Here is a 25,454-nt window from a genome sequence, read left to right on the forward strand (position 1 = left end):
AAAGGGATGCTGAAAACAGGGCAGTCGCCACAGTAGTGCAGCAGTTTACCTGAAGTCCAAAAGCGGATGCTCATTGACTTTTGGGCCAAGAGTGGAAGCATTTCCAAAACAGCTAAGTTTGTCAATCGGTCATATGTCACCATGGTTAAGGTATACTGTGTATGGCAAAATGGCACCAAGCCATAGACGACAGGGGTGAACGACTGTTGTGGAGCTGTATACGGGTAGACAGACATGCAACTGTTGAGCAACTGACCAACCAAATGAATAAAGAGGCTACCCACAGTGTCTTCTGTGGTGCATCACAGGCCATAGACAATAGTGGTGAATGACGGCTGTGGAGCTGTGTACGGGTGGATTGACATGTAACAGTTGAGTAACTAAGCAACTGAATGAATCAAGGGGCTACCAACACTGTCTCCTCAATGATCGTTCAGAGAGAATTGCTGCATATGGACCTCCACAGTAGGCATCTGCTTTATGCACCCATGCTGACTGCTGTTCTTCAGTGATAAAGGCTGGAATTTGCACACCAATACTTCAACTGGACATACATTGAGAAGCAACAGGTACCCCTTTCAGATGAATCACACTTTATGCTCCATGAGACAAATGGCTGTCAGGGAATGTTTCTGTGGCATCCCTGGGTGATCTCATCATTCTGGAAGGCACTCTGTATAAACAAGCATGAACCTAACATTGTGGAACATTTCCATCCCTACATGTTTTTTTTTTTTTTTTTCCTCAGTACAACAGCATCTACCAGCAGAAGAATGCAACATGTTACACAGCTCGCAGTGTACGTGTGTGGTTTGGAAAGCACCAGAATGAGTTTACTGAACTCCCATGGCCACCCAACTCCCTGGATTTATCAAGAACCTGTGGAACCAACTTGATCTGGCTTTACACGTCAAGCACAGTAACCACGAAACCTAGAGCAGCTAGACATGGCACTGTAGTCTGCATAGCTCCACATCCCTGTCGGTACCGTCTAGAACCTCACCGACGCTTTTTCTACATGCCTTATGCTGCAAAAGGTGGTTATTTAGGCTTTTGACATGTGGTCACATTAATGTGACTGGACAGTGTACATTCAAACAATACATGACCTGTTCTGTCACAAACCCAGTCGCAATGATTATCTACCATACCTTTTAAGAACAAATTCCTGGACTAAAAGGTGAGTATGTAGAAGTTCTGCAGTTAGTAGGCTATTGTATCAATTTCTACAGATAATTAAATTGGGTTGTACTTTGTATATAGTATATCTATTAGTTGTTATCTAATTATTTACTGCCACAATTGTATGCTGATCTACGCATCTCTATGGTTCCACTACCAAACAGCGCCAGAAACGGACAGAACTCATCACATTGTCAAAATATCTAGTGACCAACTACTGACAAATCATCTTAACAAATTTTCCACATAAAATAAATATTCATAACCCACATATGCGCAGAGGTAAATGAAATTAACAGGGAACGACAGAAACATATTCATTGACGCTACAATGCTCGTTAGCGCACTTCACTATCAGTTGCAAACTTCTCACTTATGAGTAAAAATCTCTTTAGGTCGCAAAAATATCGTATTTACCTTCGCGAAATAGGCTGTCCAATTGACGCTCCATGTATTAGATCACTAAGTCTTTTAACTCTGAGACAGGAAGTCTTTTCTCCCATCACAAAACTGACAGCGTCCATAAAATTTGACTTTCCTATAAAATAAAAATATTCGTTCATTAGCATTTACTAAATATTCAAGATATGGGAAACAATAGCAACGGCTATGTATTACCTGATCCATTTGGTCCAATGACCGCTGTAAAAGACTTCAAGGGTCCAATTGATAAATTCCCTTTGTATGATTTGAAATTTTCAACTTCTATAAAAGTCAGTGTTGCAGGCATTGTGGAATTCTTCACATACACAATGCTCTAAGTTCAGCTTCTCCCACGTAAACACATTACAAAACAAAACTACCAAACACCCGCCATCAAACCTGAACGCAAACGCGAGGTGATTACGCGCGCGCCAAAGATGAGCTCTCACTAGGTATACCGAATATACTATAAGTGCTAATCTCATTTAAACAATTTTGTAATTGGCTTTCAGTGCTGGTCGCTATCAACTACTACAGCGAAGTAAATATCGTAGCTACCATTAACTTCCGATGCTTTAGATTGTAAAACTCGACGTTTAACTTGATGCAAGGCGCGAACATTCACACTTTTTATCATTCATTTGTTCTGCCAGAACCGACGTCGACTGCGCAGGGTGTTGACTGTTTAGCATTTGTAAATTCCCGGCTGTCAACAGAAGCTGGGTTGAATAGAAATGAACTCAGACAACGAAGAATCAGTTGAAGGAGAGAAGAGGACAGAAAATAAACGGAAAAGGCGTAGAAAGAAAGAGAAAGCAGCAGATACTGTTGTGACAGCTGCACTTAAACAATTAAATGCCGATGAAATCGAAACGGTGACCGCGGACCGTGTTGGTAAATTGCCTTTCCAATTGTTACGTAGCTCACTACCCGTAAGAAAGTATCACAGAAAATACGAAAAAAATACTTTGTACTGAACCTCGTGTGTTTATTTTAAATTTCAGATGGCGTGGAGTATAGTGTAACAACACAACCAGTCTTCAGAAGTTACCCATCTGATATGGTTTATGTTGAAAGAAAGAGCGGTTTTCTACCAGCCCCGAGAGAAATAGTTTTATCACGCACAAGTAAAATAAAATTTAAAGAAAAAAAAATGCATACAGAGAATAAGTCAACAGTAGAATTAGCTGTGAAAATTCAAGAGGCATTCCATCCTTTTTACAATTTATGCCACGGAATTTTAGGAGGAATGTCACTTACACTATGTTTGTTGGTGAGTTGATGACATTGATGATATGACTTTTATATAAGTGTTTTACTGTCTTAATGCCATCGACTTTATTTGTATTAGTACTCAGAAAAATAAAGCCATATAAAGTGCAAATCACATACATGATGTGAAAAATGTGGGTGAAAGAACCCCAGAAATCAGCCAGCTGGAGTATGGAAATTAACTATTACATCTCCAGGACCACACACACGAGTAAACAGTGCTGAAAATCACCACTTATGATACTTACCAAATAAGCAAACTGCTTTCAATTAGTTGCATAGATGGTACATACCTCCATGAATGAAATAGGTTTTGATTTGATTCTTGTGTTTCTATTGTTATATTATCATATTCTCTATGCCATGCAAACCATAGAGGAGGGTAATTAACACCAATATTAGGAGTTTTTATTTCCTATTCCAGTTGGAAATTGATGATCAATATGTCTCTGTTGACATCCTAATCTCTACTGTCTTCTCCTCCTCATCATCCCTACATGAGATATGCAGTTGTGGCTATAGAATTGTCACAAAGTTTTCCTCAAATACTGATTCTCTTAAATTTTCCAATGTGACAAGCTTCAGAAGGTCATCGCAAATTTCATAGTTACATACTATTGGGTTATTTATTTATTTATTTATTTATTTCGTTATCTAAATTTTTATTATTTATTCATGTTTATTGAAAGCTGGCATTCAGTAGATTATACAGTTACGGTACTTCCATTGTATACTAGGGTGTCATCTCCAAATAGTCCATTGTGCTGTTGCCCCTGTTTGATAAATCATTTAGAAGTCTTGAGAGTAATAAAGAAAAGATAGTACTACACATTTGGGGCATACCCTTTGTTACTTACATTTCTGTTTAATGGCATTTGCTGTGCAATATAATGTACTACGTTGTGCAAATATACAAAAATATCAAGGTTATCCACACATACACTGTACAATTGCATCTTGGACACTAGTCGACAGTGTAGTTTAAAACACGTTTTGAAGATCTATGGAGATGGGCTCTACCTGTTCACTTGCATCTACTATTTGAAGATATTGTGTGTGACACCAGCAATTTGTTTCACACTAGCTCACTGTGCTAATTCTTTGAGAGAAGCTTCTTATCATCCTGCAACATCATGGGAGTGACTTTAAAATATACTGTAGGATATTGCAGCAGGTGAATAATAATGACAACTTTGGTCTGTAATTCTGCACATCTGTTTTATTCTTTATATAAATAGATGTGATTTGTGCTCTTGTCCCATGACTTGCCACACAGTAAATTCTTGATTAATTTGAGCTCGGAAGAGGGCTTATTGAAATGATATGAAATGTGTGGCTAGGGCCTCCCATCGGGTTGACTGGTCGCCTGGTGCAAGTCTTTTGAGGGGACACCACTTCGGCAACTTGCATGTCGATTGGGGGGGGGGGGGGATGATGATGATGATGATGATGATGATGATGATGATGATGATGATGATGATAACACAACACCCAGTCCGTGAGCGGAGAAAATCTCCAACTAGGCTGGGAATCGAACCCATGCCCCTTCGCACAGCATTTGGGCCATGCTGACCACTCAGATATAGAGACAGACTAAGGGCTTATTATGCAGCATATTCAGTGTCAAATGTAGTAGGAGTTCCACCAGGACCTGATGTCTTGTTTACATGAAGCAGTATTAATTATTTTCAGTACTGAGGATGCCTGTTTCAGTGTCCTTTACTTTGGTGTGCGTTTGGTGGTCATGTATTGGTTTATGTTAGTATCATTATGTGTAGGTTTTTACTTGTGTGATTCAGTATTTTGGCTTCCTGTTTACTGTTGGCTGTTCCAGCTTGCGTGCCTTCCTTGAGCAACTGAGTCTCTTGGGCAAAGGTGGCCTCAGGTGAAAAAACATCAGTCTGGAAGTTGGATGTAGGCTACACAATTGTACTGTCCTGGTCAAGCGGCTGTAGGTTGCATTGGCAGAGTGGTTTGCTGCGTTGGCAGAGTGGTTTGTGCATGCTCAGAACATGTGCAGTACGGTTACCTGGTGGGTCACCTATACTGCCTATACCTGCATGTGGGTGAGCTCATGTGCACCATGAGGCACTCTAGCCCCATGGGGCAGTGTCAGAACAGCCCAGTCTGAAGTCTTTAGTTCGAACTCAAGGCTGATCCACAAGAGATAGGAAAGAATGTTTCAATCCAGTTGTTGATGCCACACATGAACATAACTTCCCTGAAGTTAACGAGGTAATTTGCTGTGGTATGACTAGAAATTATTGGAGATTTCACACATTGCACTTTCTATGTGACTGAGTTGTAAAGAGTTGGATATGCATGGTTTATGGCTGTTCATTCCTAGGTTGCTTCCATTGACATACCACATGTTACTTCTGAAATATGTGAAGATTGTTCAATGAATAATACCACAATTTTTTAAAGCCACTAATATGTATGCAGAAAAACATGCTTCCATGTGATAAAACTTTGATGTTTCTTCTGCATGTGTGCGAAGTTTCAAAAAATTCCAGTAGATGGTGGAGCCATAGTGAACGAAAATGACACCTATGCAAGACACTCGATACAAACAACAAGCTGTAATTGAAATCTTCATTACACAACAAGAAACCATAGCAAACATCCATAAACATTTTTACAGCGGATGATGATGATGACGATGACGATGATGATGATGATGATGATGATGATGATGATGCAGTTAATAGGAGTACTGTTTGGCGGTGACTGAAGAGATTGAGCGCCATAACTGGCTACGTTCAGGACAACCTGTCACAGCCACTGATCCCGACATAATGAATCACACTGATGCCATTTTTTGTGCAGACTGACATATCACAACTCGACTGTTGGCCTAAAGCTATTTGTAGGCATTGGATTGCTAAGTCACATCATCTTTGTGATTAGATATACTGAGACAATTAGGTATTCAAATGTCTGATTGTGATAGGTTCCACAAAATGGTAACAGCAGCTCCCAAGATACAAAGAAAAAACATTAAACCTTAACTGTTAGAGCAGTTTGAGGCCAACAGAAAGACATTTGTGCTACAGATCGTTACAGGTGACAAAACCTTGGTGCATCAAATTGAACTGGAAATGAAAAGGCACTCACAGGAGAGTCACCATTCGCAGTCACCAAAAAAGATAAAATTCAAGACAGGTCCCTCTGCTGGCAGTCATGATGACAGTATTATTGGGATAATAATGACATCATTTTTGAGGATATGTTTGCCAAAATGGCCAGCCATTAATTTGCAGGCATGTGTGAAGACTGAATTAGGTCAAAAACTGCTTCCGAAATGCTGAGTCTGACAATAACCCAAAGTAAATCTTGCTCCAAAACGATAATACATACCACACACAAGCCTTCAGAACCTACAAACATCACATCATTGCCTCACCTACCCTATAGCCCAGACGTGGCGCTCTAGATTTCCGTTTGTATAGGCGACTTAAGGATTCTCTATATGAAACACAGTTTGAATATGACAGCAATGTTGTGACTCGCCGATCTTTCAAAGTGCCGCTTCACAGTTACATGCATCCTCTACATGTGGCGCTGTCTGCCAGCCATGCACCAGCAGCGCCACCTAAGCAGCCAGCCAGCGGCCGCTAGACTCGGACTCGTTTCTGATTTGACTGTTAAAGTGTACACACATCTTACTTTGTTTACTTGATTTGTTACTTACATGTATTGTGTCGTCCTTGCAATATATTTGTTCAACTTGAAGTTATAACAGTTGGTGACGAGCTACTGAATTTTTCTTTTTCACCGTTGACCCACAGGTTTCCATGGCTACTTGTAGAGCAACTATTGCAAGGTCTCATAGAACAGCAAACGCTTCTCACAAATTCAATTCGTGATTTAGTCGCAGCATCCAATGCGGGGCGTGTCTCGTCGTTGTCTCTCCCTCCTTTTCCTCCTTACGACAAGACAGCGGAAGACTGGTCTGATTACAAAAAAATGTCTTCGACAGCACTTCTTTGCATTTCATGTTGCGGACGACCAAACACGTAATTCTCTGTTCCTTCAATAGATTTCACCTCAAATGTATTGGTTGTTGTCACAATTGGCTCCTTTGAAAGATCCTGCGTCTTTGTCCTTTGCTGAAATGTGCTCACTTCTGTCTGTGTATTTTCAAAAGCTTACGCATGTGGTAGCCTCTCGTGTTGCCTTCTATCATTGGCAAAAACAACCGAATCAATCCAATCATGCTTGGGCTGCTGAACTTCACGGCCTCAGTCGAAAATGTCAGTTTGTTACTGACGTTCACAAAGAATGCTATGCCGATTCCATGGTACGGGATACTATTATCCAGTTGGCGCCCGACAAAGAGCTAGGCAACGTGCCCTTCAGTTGGCAAATTCGACTCTGGATGAAGTCCTATCCATTGCTCAGTCTTCTGAAATTTCTCGCGCCGCTCGAGTGCAAGTGGGGTGATGTCGGGGACATACAACCTCTGTGAGCTGTTGACGAAGCGTTCGGTGTCCCCCCCCCCCCTCCCCCCCCCCACACACCAGCCAATGTGGCCGCAGTACGCTCCCAAGCGCAGCCTCGGCCTAACCGTAAACAAACTTCTAAGAAACTGCACCGAACTCCACGGCAACTTCCTTCATGTCCGCGGTGTTTTATGAAACATTCATGAGAGGATTGTCCCCAATGTTGGGCCATGTATCACAAATGCAAAAAGGAGGGTCACGTGTGTTCATGCACATGATGCTGATTTTGCTTCTGTGTTGTCTGTCAATTGTACTTCTTCCCTTTTAGGGAAATTATTTCTCACTGTCCAGTTACAGGGTGTTTCAAAAATGACCGGTATATTTGAAACGGCAATAAAAACTAAACGAGCAGCGATAGAAATACACCGTTTGTTGCAATATGCTTGGGACAACAGTACATTTTCAGGCGGACAAACTTTCGAAATTACAGTAGTTACAATTTTCAACAACAGATGGCGCTGCAAGTGATGTGAAAGATATAGAAGACAACGCAGTCTGTGGGTGCGCCATTCTGTACGTCGTCTTTCTGCTGTAAGCGTGTGCTGTTCACAACGTGCAAGTGTGCTGTGGACAACATGGTTTATTCCTTAGAACAGAGGATTTTTCTGGTGTTGGAATTCCACCGCCTAGAACACAGTGTTGTTGCAACAAGACGAAGTTTTCAACGGAGGTTTAATGTAACCAAAGGACCGAAAAGCGACACAATAAAGGATCTGTTTGAAAAATTTCAGCGGACTGGGAACGTGACGGATGAACGTGCTGGAAACGTAGGGCGACCGCGTATGGCAACCATAGAGGGCAATGCGCAGCTAGTGCAGCAGGTGATCCAACAGCGGCCTCGGGTTTCCGTTCGCCGTGTTGCAGCTGCGGTCCAAATGACGCCAACGTCCACGTATCGTCTCATGCGCCAGAGTTTACACCTCTATCCATACAAAATTCAAACGCGGAAACCCCTCAGCGCCGCTACCATTGCTGCACGAGAGACATTCGCTAACGATATAGTGCACAGGATTGATGACGGCGATATGCATGTGGGCAGCATTTGGTTTACTGACGAAGCTTATTTTTACCTGGACGGCTTCGTCAATAAACAGAACTGGCACATATGGGGAACCGAAAAGCCCCATGTTGCAGTCCCATCGTCCCTGTATCCTCAAAAAGTACTGGTCTGGGCCGCCATTTCTTCCAAAGGAATCATTGGCCCATTTTTCAGATCCGAAACGATTACTGCATCACGCTATCTGGACGTTCTTCGTGAATTTGTGGCGGTACAAACAGCCTTAGACGACACTGCGAACACCTCGTGGTTTATGCAAGATGGTGCCCGGTCACATCGCATGGCCGACGTGTTTAATTTCCTGAATGAATATTTCGATGATCGTGTAATTGCTTTGGGCTATCCGAAACATACAGGAGGCGGCGTGGATTGGCCTCCCTATTCGCCAGACATGAACCCCTGTGGCTTCTTTCTGTGGGGACACTTGAAAGACCAGGTGTACCGCCAGAATCCAGAAACAATTGAACAGCTGAAGCAGTACATCTCATCTGCATGTGAAGCCATTCCGCCAGACACGTTGTCAAAGGTTTCGGGTAATTTCATTCAGAGACTACGCCATATTATTGCTACGCATGGTGGATATGTGTAAAATATCGTACTATAGAGTTTCCCAGACCGCAGCGCCATCTGTTGTTGACAATTGTAACTACTGTAATTTCGAAAGTTTGTCTGCCTGAAAATGTACTGTTGTCCCAAGCATATTGCAACAAACGGTGTATTTCTATCGCTGCTCGTTTAGTTTTTATTGCCGTTTCAAATATACCGGTCATTTTTGAAACACCCTGTACATGGTCGGGATGTTTGCATGCAGGTGGATAATGGTTCTATTGCCACTATCATCAATCCTCAGATGTCTCTTCAGTTGGGTTCTCCAATCCTGTCACCTGTCCTAGGCAATTACGGACTTACAATAAAAAGAAGATTTCTCTCTTGGGACAATTTGATGCTGAAGTATCTTACAAATCTGTCATTCGCGCTGTTCCCATATTTGTGGTCGACCATAGTAACGCGGAGAATCTGTTTGGTTTCTATGCCTTTTGCGTTTTTGGGTTCTCCATAGATGACTCTGTCAATATCGTCTCTGATGCTATTCCTTATGCTCAATTGAATTCCTTGTCGACGACATTTTCGTCCCTTTTGTCTCCTGGGTTAGGCCTTGCAAACGACTTTGAAGCTCATATCTCGCTCAAACCCACTGCTCGGCCTAAGTTTTTTTGCGTCGGCCCATTCCTGTGGCCCTTTGTGATGGGTCAAATGGGAGCTGGATTGTCTCACTGCTTCAGGGGTCTTTCTTCCTGTCACTTCCAGTGAGTGGTCCTCTCCTGTCGTTGTCGTTGCTAAGCCCAATGGTGATATTCGTCTCTGTGGCGATTTCAAAGTCACTGTAAATGCTCAATGCCTCATCTACACTTACCCTATGCCTTGACCTGAAGAATTGTTCACTAAACTTGCTGGAGGGCAGTATTTTTCTAAACTTGACCTGTCAGAAGCTTATCATCAACTTCCTCTCGATGCTGCTTTCCAGCAGTTTCTGGTCCTTAACACGCCTTTCAGCCTCTATCAATACCAACGATTGCCATTTGGGGTTGCCAGCGCCCCTGCTCTCTTTCAGCGAATCTTGGAACACTGCTCACTGTCCCTGCGTGTATAAATTACTTGGACGACATTGTTGTCACTGGCTCCACCACTGAAGAACATCTTTAGAATCTCCGCACACTTTTTCATGTCTTACAGACTGCTGGTCTTAAGTGTAATCTTCAGAAATCAAAATTTTTTTCAGGCATCTATCACGTACTTGGGGTTTCAACTCTCTGGGGATGGTATTCGTCCGCTTCAGCAAACTGTCGCTGCGATCGATACCCTTCCTCACCCTACATCTGTTGAGGAACTGCAGGCCTTCTTGCGGAAAATAGCATACCGTCACAGGTTTTTACTGTCTGCTGCTTCAGTGGCTCAGTCGTTGCATCGCCTGTTGCATAGAAACATGCCTTTTCAATGGTCCGCGTCATGCGATGCGGCTTTCCAGAAATTGAATATTCTGCTGAAACAGTCCCTGTGCCTGGCTACTTATGGACCTGGCCAACATCTTGTTCTTGCCACGGACGCCTCTCAATACGGGGTTGCTGCAGTCCCTGCGCAACGTTTTTCTGTCGGTTCTGGACAACCCATTGCTTACACCTCCAAAACACTCACGGATGCCCAACGAAAGTGTTCTCAAATTGGAAAAGAAGCTTTGGCCATTATTTACGCTCTTCATAAGTTTGGTGTTTTTCTCTATGGATCCAAATTATATCTTATAACAGATCACAAACCACTTGTTTCCTTGTTTCGTCCATTAACGTCACTTTCCGACAAGGTTGCACATCGCCTCCAGCGTTGGGCTCTTTACTTGTCTCGTTTCAATTATGAGATTCATTTCCAGCCAACAGCTCTACGTGCAAATGCTGATGCACTGGCTCACCTTCCCGTGCATCCTGATCTGGCATTAGATAGGGACGAATTTTTGTGTTTCCACCTGGATGTTGCCGAGCAGCGGTTTGTGGACGGGTTCCCCATCACCGGGGACCGCCTGGCAGCTGCTACGGGTTCTGATCCTACCCTCTCCCGGGTTTTACGCTGTATTCAGGAGGGTTGGCCAGATCGTCCATCCGCTAAGACTTCTGATCCGTTGTGGAACTACTACGTTTTGCGTTAACCGCCTCATGGCTAGGGATGGTGTTATCCTCCTTTCCACTGAAAATGCTTCGCCGCATGTTGTGGTACCTGTGTCTTTGCATGCTTCGGTCTTGCACCTCCTTCACCAAAGGCACTGGGCTCTCTCTCGCACAAAATCTCTGGAGCGCCGTCATGTGTACTGGCCCGGCATCGACTCTGAAATCGCACACACGGTCGCTGCCTGCGGCCCTTGTGCATCACAGGCCGCCACCCCGAAATCATCTTTGTCACGGTGGCCTTCACCTGAGAAGCCCAGGGAGCGTATTCATGCTGACTTCGTGGGACCTTTTTTGGTACTTACTGGCTTCTCGTTATTGACACCTACTCTAACTTTTCTTTCATTGTCCATTGCACGTCGCCTACCACCGCGGCAACCACAAATGCTCAGCTCGCATTTTCTCTTTGGAAGGCCTTCCCTCTACTCTTGTTACCGATAATGGGCAGCAATTTGCCTCTTCTGATATTGCAGATTTTTGTGACTGTCATGCACGTCATGGCCCCTCCGTTCCATCCACAGTCAAACTGTGAGGCTGAATGTCTGGTCCTCACATTTAAGGCTTAGATGAGGAAACTGCTGACTTCTTCTGCTGCTGATGATGCGCTTCTCCAATTTCTGGCTTCTTACCATTTCACCCCCCATGGGTGACCACAGCCCGGCTGAGCTCTTACATGGCTGACAGCCCCGCACGCTACTTCATCTTCTGCGGCCTTCCACCTCATGGCAAGGGGTGCCTTCGCTTGGCCGGTTCACCGCCGGTGACCTTGTATGGGTACGGGGATATGGCAGGCGGCCAAAATGGAGTCCTGGCCGCATCTTACGACACCGTGGCCGACGCCTGTATGAAATCCAGATGGACACGGGTGTTGCAGTGCATCATTCGGAGCTGCTTCAGCCTCGTGTGCCGGCTACGCCTGTTTCGGATGCCGCTACACTGCCTTCGGATCTACCTGACACTCCGGATCCCTGGAATCTCTCATTACTCACAACACAGTCCTCTCACCATCATCTCGGTGCCAGCACAAGAACTAATGCCACCAGGAGACGTGTCCATGCAGGAACCAGATGACCATCATCTGTCGGAGCAACTCTACTCGCCTCCTTCCCCTACGGACGCAGACACATCGCCCTTGCCTCCTGTTATAACAACCGGACTTGTCGCAAAGGCATGCTCGCATGAAACAAATCCAAGCTAGACTTATCATTACTCGATCCTGAGAAAGTTAATTAAGTGCAACTAACGCCAAAGTGCTGCACTCGTTGGTTGTGAAGTACCAACATCCCAATCTACCATGACAGCCATATTCATAATGATTTCCTTACTTTCGAGTAACTGGTAAGATGTCATTGGTATGGCAAACATTTCTTTTGCAGGCACGGAGTTCTCTGCCTCTGATGACATGGAAGCTCCCCACAGGTTCCCTGCTTGTAGCCAGCCTCATGCATCTTGTAATTTTAAGCCTTTCTTTGGGTCTGAAACACACTAGTAAATTCTGTTTTAATTTTTCTTAATCTAAGACAAATTCTTACTGCTTTCCCAATTAGATGTAAGCCACATCCAATAAAATGTTTTTAAGATCACACTCAAGATTCAGGCTGCAGTGTTTTTTGGGGCTTCAGTCAATAAAGTTCATCCACATCCTGTTGGCAAAAGCAGACATTTCCACAATCATATTTGGGATTGAAAATGTTGTTGGACTTTTGAGGGAATGGTGATGCAGGGTTGTACCACATTGCCCTTATCTTCAGTTACATGCCACAAGCCCTAGAAACATATGTGTGTGGAGTGTAGAAGGGAATGCAAGAACCATCATTATGCATCTCTTCTCGTAACAGGGCTATAAGTATAGGAGGAGTGTCTTCATATAATATTGTTAATAACAAATGGAACTCAAATCTTCTGCTTCATACTGTGCACCTGCTGAGTAAAACATGGCATCATAAATTGCAATCTTTCAAGTAATCAAAACTGAAACTGCAGGAGCTGGCATTGGTTGCTTCAGTGAGAAACCAGTAACTGTGTGCTGAGCTCATGTGAAAGGACAGGCAATCAAACCATGTGTGCATAATATTTCAGTAGTAACTGCCCAAGTTATCATTTTGAACATATGGTGTGTTGTAGAAATATTGTGCATTGTGCCCGATGATCCAGCCTTTCATCAAAGAAACTCGAAAACCACAGAACTAGAATTGCTTCATAAAACTTTTGTATAAAAAAGTACTTGAAACATAGTACTGAAATGGACGAGCAATATAAACAATGGTAACTTTTTCTTTTCTTTTGACACCACATTGTAGAATGGCCAAATGCATTACTTTTCTAAAGTGTTGTGATTTCTGCCTTTCAAGACTGAGGAGACTAAAAAACAAAGAAAAGTATGCTGGTCATAGTTGGATAGACTCATTGACGGGCTGGAGAAAGTGAAGAGTATACCACTTCTAGAGAGCACTGTAATCTCCAAAGTAAAGTTGTTGACTTATTTAACTAGCTAAAAGAAAGGTAGAGGTTCATTGTAACATTTAGGTTACCATAGTCTTGTGAGAGGTTTTTTAACATTAAGAAATTAAAAGAAATGAAGGTAAGTGGTTTAGGACCCAACATTGAAGAGTGCTTTGTCTATTATCACTGTAATATATGCATCCTAGGTATTTGTGAATTTAAAAAGAAAATACTGTAGCAAAATTCCAATACCCACAACCAAATTGTGAGCTTTGATTTGAATTTTATATTTCTTCATCAAAGATATTCTACTTCTTGCTGCGAGCGTGGGCTTCTGTATTAAATTTCAGCTTCAGTAAAACTTCACTTGATTCATGACTGTTGTTGTTGTCTTCAGTCCTGAGACTGGTTTGATGCAGCTCTCCATGCTACTCTATCCTGTGCAAGCTTCATCATCTCCCAGTACCTACTGCAACCTACATCCTTCTGAATCTGCTTAGTGTATTCATCTCTTGGTCTCCCTTTACGATTTTTACCCTCCACGCTGCCCTCCAATACTAAATTGGTGATCCCTTGATGCCTCAGAACATGTCCTACCAACCGATCCCTTCTTCTGGTCAAGTTGTGCCACAAACTTCTCTTCTCCCCAATCCTATTCAATACTTCCTCATTAGTTATGTGATCTACCCATCTAATCTTCAGCATTCTTCTGTAGCACCACATTTCGAAAGCTTCTATTCTCTTCTTGTCCAAACTATTTATCGTCCATGTTTCACTTCCATACATGGCTACACTCCAAACAAATACTTTCAGAAACGACTTCCTGATACATAAATCTATATTCGATGTTAACAAATTTCTCTTCTTCAAAAACGCTTTCCTTGCCATTGCCAGTCTACATTTTATATCCTCTCTACTTCGACCATCATCAGTTATTTTACTTCCTAAATAGCAAAGCTCCTTTACTACTTTAAGTGTCTCATTTCTAAATCTAATTCCCTCAGCATCACCTGATTTAATTTGACTACATTCCATTATCCTCGTTTTGCTTTTGTTGATGTTCATCTTATATCCTCCTTTCAAGACACTGTCCATTCCGTTCAACTGCTCTTCCAGGTCCTTTGCTGTCTCTGACAGATTTACAATGTCATCGGCGAACCTCAAAGTTTTTACTTCTTCTCCATGCATTTTAAACCTACTCCGAATTTTTCTTTTGTTTCCTTTACTGCTTGCTCAATATACAGATTGAATAACATCGGGGAGAGACTATAACCCTGTCTCACTCCCTTCCGAACCACTGCTTCCCTTTCATGCCCCTCGACTCTTAAAACTGCCATCTGGTTTCTGTACAAATTGTAAATAGCCTTTCGCTCCCTGTATTTTACCCCTGCCACCTTTAGAATTTGAAAGAGAGTATTCCAGTCAACATTGTCAAAATCTTTCTCTAAGTCTACAAATGCTAGGAATGTAGGTTTGCCTTTCCTTAATGTTACTTCTAAGATAAGTCGTAAGGTCAGTATTGCCTCACGTGTTCCAGTATTTCTACGAAATCCAGACTGATCTTCCCCGAGGTCGGCTTCTACTAGTTTTTCCATTCGTCTGTAAAGAATTCGTGTTAGTATTTTGCAGCTGTGGCTTATTAAAGTGATTGTTCGGTAATTTTCACATCTGTCAACACCTGCTTTCTTTGGGATTGGAATTATTATATTCTTCTTGAAGTCTGAGGGTATTTCGCCTGTTTCATACATCTTGCTCACCAGCTGGTAGAGTTTTGTCATGACTGGCTCTCCCAAGGCTGTCAATAGTACCAATGGAATGTTGTCTACTCCGGGGCCTTGTTTCGACTCAGGTCTTTCAGTGCTCTGTCAAACTCTTCACGCAGTATCGTATCTCCCATTTCGTCTTCATCTACATCCTCTTCCATTTCCATAATATTGTCCTCAAGTACATCGCCCTTGTATAAACCCTCTATATACTCCTTCCACCTTTCTGCTTTCCCTTCTTTTCTTAGAACTGGGTTTCCATTTGAGCTCTTGATGTTCATACAAGTGGTTCTCTTATCTCCAAAGGTCTCTTTAATTTTCCTGTAGGCAGTATCTATCTTACCCCTAGTGAGATAAGCCTCTACATCCTTACATTTGTCCTCTAGCCATCCCTGCTTAGCCATTTTGCACTTCCTATCGATCTCATTTTTCAGGCGTTTGTATTCCTTTTTGCCTGCTTCTTTTACTGCATTTTTACATTTTCTCCTTTCATCAATTAAATTCAATATTTCTTCTGTTACCCAAGGATTTCTACTAGCCCTCGTCTTTTTACGTACTTGATCCTCTGCTGCCTTCACTACTTCATCCCTCAAAGCTACCCATTCTTCTTCTACTGTATTTCTTTCCCCTATTTCTGTCAATTGTTCCCTTATGCTCTCCCTGACACTCTGTACAACCTCTGGTTCTTTCAGTTTATCCAGGCCCCATCTCCTTAAATTCCCACCGTTTTGCAGTTTCTTCAGTTTTAATCTGCAGTTCATAACCAATAGATTGTAGTCAGAGTCCACATCTGCCCCTGGAAATGTCTTACAATTTAAAACCTGGTTCCTAAATCTCTATCTTACCATTATATAATCTATCTGATACCTTTTAGTATCTCCAGGGTTCTGCCATGTATACAACTGTATTGTGTAGTAATATACCTGGTGCAGAGTCATCAAAGTAACACCTTGCCCTCTCATGATATATAAAGGAAGTCAATCTGCACTTTTTGAATAGATTACTGGGATGTGCCAACTGCCAACTTGCTCAATACAGGAGCATGAAATCAGTTGCCATCTGATCAGTGAGCAGCAGTAGCCTGTGTTTCTAATTTTTATGTAAGAATGTGCTTGCAGCAATATATTCTCTGTTGCAGGTTGTGAGCATTGGATGGAACAGAGTAGAGATAGAAGAATTTATTAATGTATATGACAACTTTTCAAGACCTGTACAATCAATGTTTTATTTTCTTACTGTGGTTTGTGTTATTTCATCACTTGATAGGTAAGAACAATTTCATTATTTTCATTATTGTTTATTATAATGATGTGTACATGTAATTAACTGTAGCTAGATTTTGTATTTGTTGTTAGTTCTCTTTTGCCACAAATCACATGCAAATGGCAAGAATTCGAATAAGCCGGTTGAGACACCAACAACAGCATGAAACTTATATCTGTGTGAAATGGTAGATTTTTATTTTGGAGGCTAAGTCGAAAGAAAATAATGTGTAGGAATGTGACACAGGGAGAATCTGAAAAATAAATCGGCAGTATATCAATACCTGTTGACAGTAAAATCAGTAATATTTGAAAAGTAGCTAAAAATGAAGATGCAAAACACTGATTGATCTCTGTTCTGAATTGGGATTGAGTAACTGCAAAAGTCAGTGGCTGGATTGAGAAAATGAATTTCAGTCATTCCTGTTAAGAGGACACCACAGACTCTCTGGTTCTTTTAAATTATTTATTGGACTCTTATTATTGAATTCGTGTAATCTAATCTGTTGTGGGAGCTGCCCATGTTGGCCATAGCTTCTCCCGTGCTCCCAAATCAATAAAACCATCTTGGGTGGTTTCCGTCAGTTCCTCGTCATCAGCCATCTTCTCAAAAACATGAGCTGCATTCATTATCATCTCAGGCAACAAAAACTGCTTGAAGTGTGTATCAGATGAAACACTGGCTAGGCTTCAGTTGTTCACCACACAATCCTTGACACCCCACAATCCGTGATGTTCTGATATATGCTCACACTGAAAGCAGTTATGGGGGACAAAGAGCAAAGCCTTAGTCATGACTCATTGGCTCCAGTAAGTCATGAAAATATGGCTTCCTTGTACAAGGCAGACTTTAGAATACCAAAATCGTACCTTATGGAGTCATATTCCCAAATTTTTACCTTGCATAGTGGATTAAAGTGTATTTAAAAATTGTGTTCAGCTGCTCTGATTGGAACCTACACCGTAGTTTGAGGGGGAAATTTGCTAATATAAGTTAAGCACTTGTTTCTGTAGTGTGTGCAGCAGTTCATTTCGTTTCTACAAATTTAGTTCTGATAGTTTCATACTAATGACTCCTTTTATGTTACAAGAACATTTATATAAAATTATGAAGGTGTAATCGTCAGGAGACTTTCTGACCTTTGAAGGGCTTCTTTTGCTGTTGAATGTGGCTGAGTGAATAATACTTTTGTTAATTTCAACTCGGCCAGCAATGAATAACTGGTTTGAACATTGACTCTCTTGTTGATTTTGCAAGTTGATGTATCATCTAACTATTGGAAATGAGTGCAGTCTATCACAAAGCTATTTACTTTGTTGTTTGACAAAGCAACTGTTCTTAGCTGAGTGTTATTAAGTAAAGTAATTAGATAAAAGCAATGACTGTTGTTGTTGTGTTCTTCAGTCCTGGACTGGTTTGATGCAGCTCTCCATGCTACTCTATCCTGTGCAAGCTTCTTCATCTCCCAGTACCTACTGCAACCTACATCCTTTCTGAATCTGCTTAGTGCATTCATCTCTTGGTCTCCCTCTACGATTTTTACCCTCCTTGCTGCCCTCCAATACTAAATTGGTGATCCCTTGATGCTTCAGAACATGTCCTACCAACCGATCCCTTCTTCTGGTCAAGTTGTGCCACAAACTCCACTTCTCCCCAATCCTATTCAATACCTCCTAATTAGTTGTGTGATCTACCCATATAATCTTCGGCATTCTCCTGTAGCACCACATTTCGAAAGCTTCGATTCTCTTCTTGTCCAAACTAGTTATCGTCCATGTTTCACTTCCATACATGGCTACGCTCCATACAAATACTTTCAGAAACGACTTCCTGACATTTAAATCTATACTCGCTGTTAACAAATTCCTCTTCTTCAGAAACGCTTTCCTTGCCATTGCCAGTCTAGATTTGATATCCTCTCTACTTCGACCATAATCAGTTATTTTGCTCTCCAAATAGCAAAACTCCTTTACTACTTTAAGTGTCACATTTCCTAATCTAATTCCCTCAGCATCACCCGACTTAATTCGACTACATTCCATTACCGTCATTTTGCTTTTGTTGAAGTTCATTTTATATCCTCCTTTCAAGACACTGTCCATTCCGTTCAGCTGCTCTTCCAAGTCCTTTGCTGTCTCTGACAGAATTACAATGTCACCGGCAAACCTGAAAGTTTTTATTTCTTCTCCATGGATTTTAATACCAATGACTACAACAAGTAATTTCCTATTGTTACATAGCTGGAGCAATCATCGAGAGTACCAATTTGCATCACTAAGAGTGTCTCTAAGCAGATTGTAAGGTATGTCAGTGATAGGAATTTGAGCTTCATTCATCAGCTGGCAATCAAACTAAAGGATAAAAATGACAGAATAGTTAACACACTGATTGCTGTCATATATGTGTGTTAGATTTCACTTGCTATTCACAATCGGTGACATACCTGCTCCTGGTTATTCTTTCAATTGGCTATTCAGGCTTAATTTGCACCCTGTTGACAATTCTTGGATTCACAACTGAATTTTTCTCTGTTTGTCTTTTTGGATCTGTGTACAGCTTGCTATTGTCCACTCTCTCTTCAGCCACTTACTACATTTCTTTGCAACCACCTGGGTAATGCATTGCAAAAGTGGCCACGAGGCTGACTCTCGTATGTGAAGCAACTCATAAAGATGGAGCAAAAGCTTTTGGAGCTTTGGTAACATTGAATAACACTGCTGGAACAACAGAAGCTACAGATATGTTTGCAACAACTACAGCAGGAGCAGGTGCAGGGGTTGGCATACAGGATGCAGAGCTGATCCAAAACGTTAGCATGTAGCCTGCCAACTGAGTACCACTGGGACAACCTTTGCTACTTCAACCACCATTTGCTGTGTTTGATGTCACTGTAGAAAACTGGAAAAACTATGTGCATAAATTTATGCTGTATGGCAAGGTCATAAACATATCAGACCACATAGTTCAGAGAACTCTGTTACTTAGCAGCAGAAGTAGTAGTAGTATACATGAAATGTGAGCCCTGTGGCATCAGTTTTTACGGAACTTGCAAAACACTAAGTGAGCCTATCTGCTCTCAGACTCATATTGTGGAAGTGTGATTGCAGGTCAGCTGATATGGGAAGTGTGATCAGTTTTATGAATCCCAGGTAGCGGATTTGCAGAGTCTCATGCTTGAGTGGAAGTTTGAATGCATGAACTATTGTGTAAGCTTTAACTAACACTTTTTCGCCTTTTTTCACACCAGGTCTCCAGTTGCTTTCTAGTTCACCTTTATCTCTCCCCATATATTTTTATTTTAATTTCAGCCTCATGTTACACTTTCCAACTTCTAATACCATGTCACCCTCACAACACCCCCACAACGACCCCATTAAGTTTTATTTACATTCCCTCCGCAAACATGCCTTCGCCCTAGCCAGATTACACTCTCATATTTTATTTTCTCAGGCTTGTCTGACATTTGGTATTACCCCCAAAGGCCTCACACTCAAAGTTCCCATCTCTGACTCCAACCCTTCTTTCCATCAGTCCCTATACCAGTTCCAAACTGAACAATCCATTGCCCTCACCCACCTAATCCTTCACCTACACATCAACTCAGCCAATGAACACACCCGTCAACTCCTATCCTTAATAAAAGTCCTCAATCTTTCCTCTCCCACATCCACACCGGCTGTTCAGAGCATCCTCCTACAGGCCAACCGCAAATTAGAACAGCATGGCACCCTCCACCTCAAAAAACTATCCAATCTCCTGGTTTCCCACCTCCGGAAAGGCAACTCACTCACCCTTCACAGCCTTCACAGCAAACCTCAACCTCCTCTCATTGCACACAAACCCAGTCTCTCCCATCTACTCAATCTCCCACTTCCAGCTCCACTCCCTCCAAAACCAATCAACACAATCTGGAACCACAAAACCCTAATTCAGTAGTTAACCTTTCCTCCAAACCTCTCTCCCAATCCGAAACCTCTGTCCTATCCAAAGGCCTCACCTTCAGCCCCACTCCCAGATTCAACCAAACAGCCCTCGTCAAAGATTTACTGTCCTACACTCGTAGTCTCTGCTGGAAATATCACTTTGCCACGAAGAGAAATGATCCTAATCCTACTCCTAGTGATCCAACTCCCCAAGATGCTATCCAAATTGTACCCTGCCTGCAACAGTTCCGTCCTCCAGCACAGCGGGACCCACCTCCTCTTCCTCAAACTCACCCTCTCCAAACCTTCCAGGAATTTCTGACTTCCAGTCTTGCCTCTCAATCCTTCTTAAAAAAACCTTAATCCTACTCCCAACATCACCACTGCTGAAGCCCAAGCTATCCGTGATCTGAAGGCTAACTGATCCATCGTCATTCTTCTGGCGGACAAGGGTTCCACGACCGTGGTACTTGATCATCGGGAGTATGTGGCTGAGGGACTGAGTCAGCTTTCAGACAACACCACATACAAAGTTTGCCAAGGTAATCCCATTCCTGATGTCCAGGCGGAGCTTCAAGGAATCCTCAGAACCTTAGGTCCCCTACAAAACCTTTCACCTGACTCCATCAACCTCCTGACCCCACAGACACCCCATACCCCTACCTTCTACCTTCTTCCTTCTTCCTAAAATTCACAAACCCAATCATCCCAGCCGCCCCATTGTAGCTGGTTACCAAGCCCCCACAGAACGTATCTCTGCCTACGTAGATCAACACCTTCAACCCATTACATGCAGTCTCCCATCCTTCATCAAAGACACCAACCATTTTCTCGAACGCCTGGAATCCTTACCCAATCTGTTACCCCCGGAAACCATCCTTGTTACCATTGATGCCACTTCCTTATACACAAATATTCCACATGTCCAGGGCCTCACTGCGATGGAGCACTTCCTTTCACGCCAATCGCCTGCCACCCTACCTAAAACCTCTTTCCTCATTACCTTAGCCAGCTTCATCCTGACCCACAACTTCTTCACTTTTGAAGGCCAGACATACCAACAATTAAAGGGAACAGCCATGGGTACCAGGATGGCCCCCTCGTACGCCAACCTATTCATGGGTCACTTAGAGGAAGCCTTCTTGGTTACCCAGGCCTGCCAACCCAAAGTTTGGTACAGATTTATTGATGACATCTTCATGATCTGGACTCACAGTGAAGAAGAACTACAGAATTTCCTCTCCAACCTCAACTTCTTTGGTTCCATCAGATTCACCTGGTCCTACTCCAAAACCCATGCCACTTTCCGTGACGTTGACCTCCATCTGTCCAATGGCCAGCTTCACATGTCCGTCCACATCAAACCCACCAACAAGCAACAGTACCTCTATTATGACAGCTGCCACCCATTCCACATCAAACGTCCCCTTCCCTACAGCCTAGGTCTTCGTGGAAAACGAATGTGTTCCAGTCCGTAATCCTTGAACCATTACACCAACAACCTGAAAACAGCTTTCAGATCCTGCAACTACCCTCCCGACCTGGTACAGAAGCAAATAACCAGAGCCACTTCCTCATCCCCTCAAACCCAGAACCTCCCACAGAAGAACCACAAAAGTGCCCCACTTGTGACAACATACTTTCTGGGACTGGATTGGACTATGAATGTGGCTCTCCAGCAGGGATACGACTTCCTATAATCCTGCCCTGAAATGAGATCTATCCTTCATGAAATCCTCCCCACTCCACCAAGAGTGTCTTTCCACCGTCCACCTAACCTTCGTAACCTCTTAGTACATCCCTATGAAATCCCCAAACCACCTTCCCTACCCTCTGGCTCCTACTCTTGTAACTGCCCCCGGTGTAAAACCTGTCCCATGCACCCTCCCACCATCACCTACTCCAGTCCTGTAACCCGGAAGGTGTACACGATCAAAGGCAGAGCCACGTGTGAAATCACCCACGTGATTTACCAACTGACCTGCCTACACTGTGAAGCTTTCTATGTGGGAATGACCAACAACAAACTGTCCATTCGCATGAATGGACACAGGCAGACAGTGTTTGTTGGTAATGAGGATCACCCTGTGGCTAAAGATGCCTTGGTGCACGGCCAGCACATCTTGGTACAGTGTTACACCGTCCGAGTTATCTGGATACTTCCCACTAACACCAACCTGTCAGAACTCCGGAGATGGGAACTTGCCCTTCAGTATATCCTCTCTTCTCGATATAATTCTACAACTGATCGACGTTAGAGATATATGTCCATAATTTTGCACATCTGTTCGACATCCCATCTTGAAAACAGTGATGACCTGTGCCCTTTTCCAATCTTTTGGAACGCTACGCTCTTCTAGAGACCTACAGTACACCGCTGTAAGAAGGGGGGCAAGTTCCTTTGGGTACTCTGTGTAAAATCGAACTGGTATCCCATCAGGTCCAGCAGCCTTTCCTCTTTTGAGCAATTTTAATTGTTTCTCTATCCCTCTCTCGTCTATTTCGATATTGTATCATTTTGTCATCTGTACGACAATCTAGAGAAGGAACTACAGTGCAGTCTTCCTCTGTGAGACAGCTTTGGAAAAAGACCTTTAGTATTTCGGCCTTTAGTCTGTCATCCTCTTTTTCAGTACCATTTTGGTCAGAGAGTGTCTGGACATTTTGTTTTGATCCACCTACCGCTTTGACATAAAACCAAAATTTCTGTCAATGTTGAAGTCTCCACATACAATAAGATTTCTTTTCATATACATTCTCAATAAGCTGGCAATTTTTTTTAGAAAGATGCTAATATTGCCACATGGTGACCTGTACACACAAAACACTCTAAATTCGTTCCAACATGTATAAACACCCCATTATAGTTCTGTCTGGTTTCAGAATCTAGTTATGTAGTATCTTGTCTTGCATTTACCATATTTTTAAAATGTTTACTGAGTTGATGCGTTCTAATTCCAGGTCGTACGTCGATCTTGCAATTGGAGACAGCGATATTCTTCAGTAGCGAATCGCCAATTATGAAAAAGTCATTTTCCTTTTGTTGTGTATGTGTCGCCTTGTTTTTCCTTTTGCTGTATGTCACCACCTTCCATTTATATTCGTCTTCCGGCTTTTGGCTTACTAAGTTTACCGAGACATCAATGGGAACACTTAAAATGTTGTTTTTAAAGTCCGATCGGTCACTTGTATTTTCACGATCTTCTTGCTTTTCCGTTTGATGGCTTTTACACACACAGGACTTCTTTTCTTTTATTAATGTATCGTTTTCTTTCTTGATGGTCGAAAGTTCGGTTTTTAGTGCCTCAATGTCACTTTGTAGTAACTTTATAATTTCGTTTTTTGTATCAACTGCACTTACAAGATTGGCCGTTTCGTCATGTAAACAACCGTGACATGTCCACGGAAAATCATCGCTGACGAACTTTAGATTTACTTTCGTGCACTTTTCGTGTAACCAGAAGTTGCATTTGGTACACAGAATACCCTTTATCACATGCTTTTCACATTCTCTACACGAAGAACTGTTCATTTTTTGCCTTTTTAGTGAGAGAGAAGCGTCACTACACTTTCCTATCGGCGCCATCTCTTGTTGTCAGCAGTATCTCAAAATGTGTTCAGGTAGATGGCAAATAGCTTAGCTCTCCACCATATAAAGACAAGTTAATTCCCAGAATGATACTCAGGGTGACTCTCTTGCACAAGGAAAGTTTTCTACTTCCCAACTAGATTTCAATGGACTTAGTAAACAGATGCAACCTAGCAAGGCATCTCGACATAGATCACATTCCTTAGATAATAAGGGAACTTGAATTTGTCCCTGTTCAGGCTTAAGTATCTCCAGGTCGTTATAAGCACCATAAGCATTGCCAGTGTCCATATTTTTTCACACAACTTATACCTGTCACAAGCTAGGCCTGCCGGAGCAGGGAAACAATGTGCCAGTGTTTCCCAGCACACTGTGGGTAGCAGAACGTGACCAAGCATTGGGTTTCACTTTAACTCCAGTCTCGGCAGAAACCAGCCAAGGGCCTGATAAAATCCTGGTTGGATACTAATAGTTATGACCCAATTCCAGGTTGATACAAGGGCAGTAGGTACTGATTAAACAGGTAGTTACTGATTAAACAGGTGAACTATCAGTGTTTGGGCTCCCCATCTGCAGATGCCGCAGCAGTAGGTTATTTCATATAGCTGGCATAATATCCCTTTGCAAGGGTGTATGTGGGCAGAATAAAAGAATGTGAAATGACAAATAGCTTTGTTGATTATAAGTTCACCATCGGATGTAAATATTTTTACTTTAGGTGCGTTCACCGCATTTTGTTTCCAAAAATTGCATGAGTTGAACGTGGTACCCAGATTGATACCATTCCAGGATTTAGAATCATTATTAGAGAATTATCAGCAGTTATTCTGATCAACACTAGATCAGGCCAAAGACTTTCGAAACACACATTTCACACAAGCAGTTTGCCATGACTAAATTGTCCCCAGTTCTGTTCCCATTGTATTATATAGTAATGGCAGAGTTAGACAGGCTACAGAACTGGGGGTAATTGTGCCAATTTCATGTAATCAGTGGGGAACTCCCATAGTCATCATGAAGAAAGCAAATGGATCTATCAGAAATTGCAGTGAATTTAAAGTGAAGATTAACATACAAAGTGATATCAACATCTACCCAATCCCTTGGCATGAAGAACTTTCAGCAAAATTATCAGGATGGGGGGGCGCTGTTTTTCAGAGATCAATTTGGAGGATGCATATTTGCAGTTATCTGTAGATGCAGAAATATGAAAAATACTGGTAATAAATATGTCTTTTGGAGTGTATTGAGGCAACCTTAGCACCAAGAATACATGAAGCATTTAACTCTCAGTTTTCTAAACTGTGTTAACTACTCGGGTGAC

General features: G+C 42.4%; 2 protein-coding genes across 4 annotated transcripts in view; one reads left to right on the forward strand and one right to left on the reverse strand.

Annotated features, from left to right (window-relative positions):
* The window catches only part of LOC126356368 (structural maintenance of chromosomes protein 1A), a 179,295-nt gene extending 177,277 nt beyond the window's left edge, over nucleotides 1-2,018 (reverse strand). The window contains exons 1-2 of one of the 2 annotated variants that reach the window (XM_050007357.1): nucleotides 1,801-2,018; nucleotides 1,600-1,720 (exon numbers count right to left, since the gene is read on the reverse strand). In XM_050007357.1, coding sequence (XP_049863314.1) covers nucleotides 1,600-1,720; nucleotides 1,801-1,912 — 233 coding nt within the window. In that variant the 5' untranslated portion in view covers nucleotides 1,913-2,018. The remainder of the gene's footprint in view (nucleotides 1-1,599; nucleotides 1,721-1,800) is intronic. The other variant, XM_050007356.1, reaches the window with a different exon arrangement.
* A 276-nt stretch (nucleotides 2,019-2,294) lies between these two features.
* Nucleotides 2,295-25,454, forward strand: part of LOC126356369 (transmembrane protein 237-like) — an 80,308-nt gene continuing 57,148 nt past the window's right edge. Inside the window, exons 1-3 of one of the 2 annotated variants that reach the window (XM_050007358.1) lie at nucleotides 2,295-2,499; nucleotides 2,610-2,878; nucleotides 16,494-16,621. In XM_050007358.1, the coding sequence (XP_049863315.1) occupies nucleotides 2,340-2,499; nucleotides 2,610-2,878; nucleotides 16,494-16,621 (557 nt within the window). In that variant the 5' untranslated portion in view covers nucleotides 2,295-2,339. The remainder of the gene's footprint in view (nucleotides 2,500-2,609; nucleotides 2,879-16,493; nucleotides 16,622-25,454) is intronic. The other variant, XR_007565637.1, reaches the window with a different exon arrangement.

This window comes from Schistocerca gregaria, chromosome 3, assembly GCF_023897955.1.
Source record: "Schistocerca gregaria isolate iqSchGreg1 chromosome 3, iqSchGreg1.2, whole genome shotgun sequence".
In the NCBI taxonomy this organism is placed as follows: Eukaryota; Metazoa; Arthropoda; class Insecta; order Orthoptera; family Acrididae; genus Schistocerca; species Schistocerca gregaria.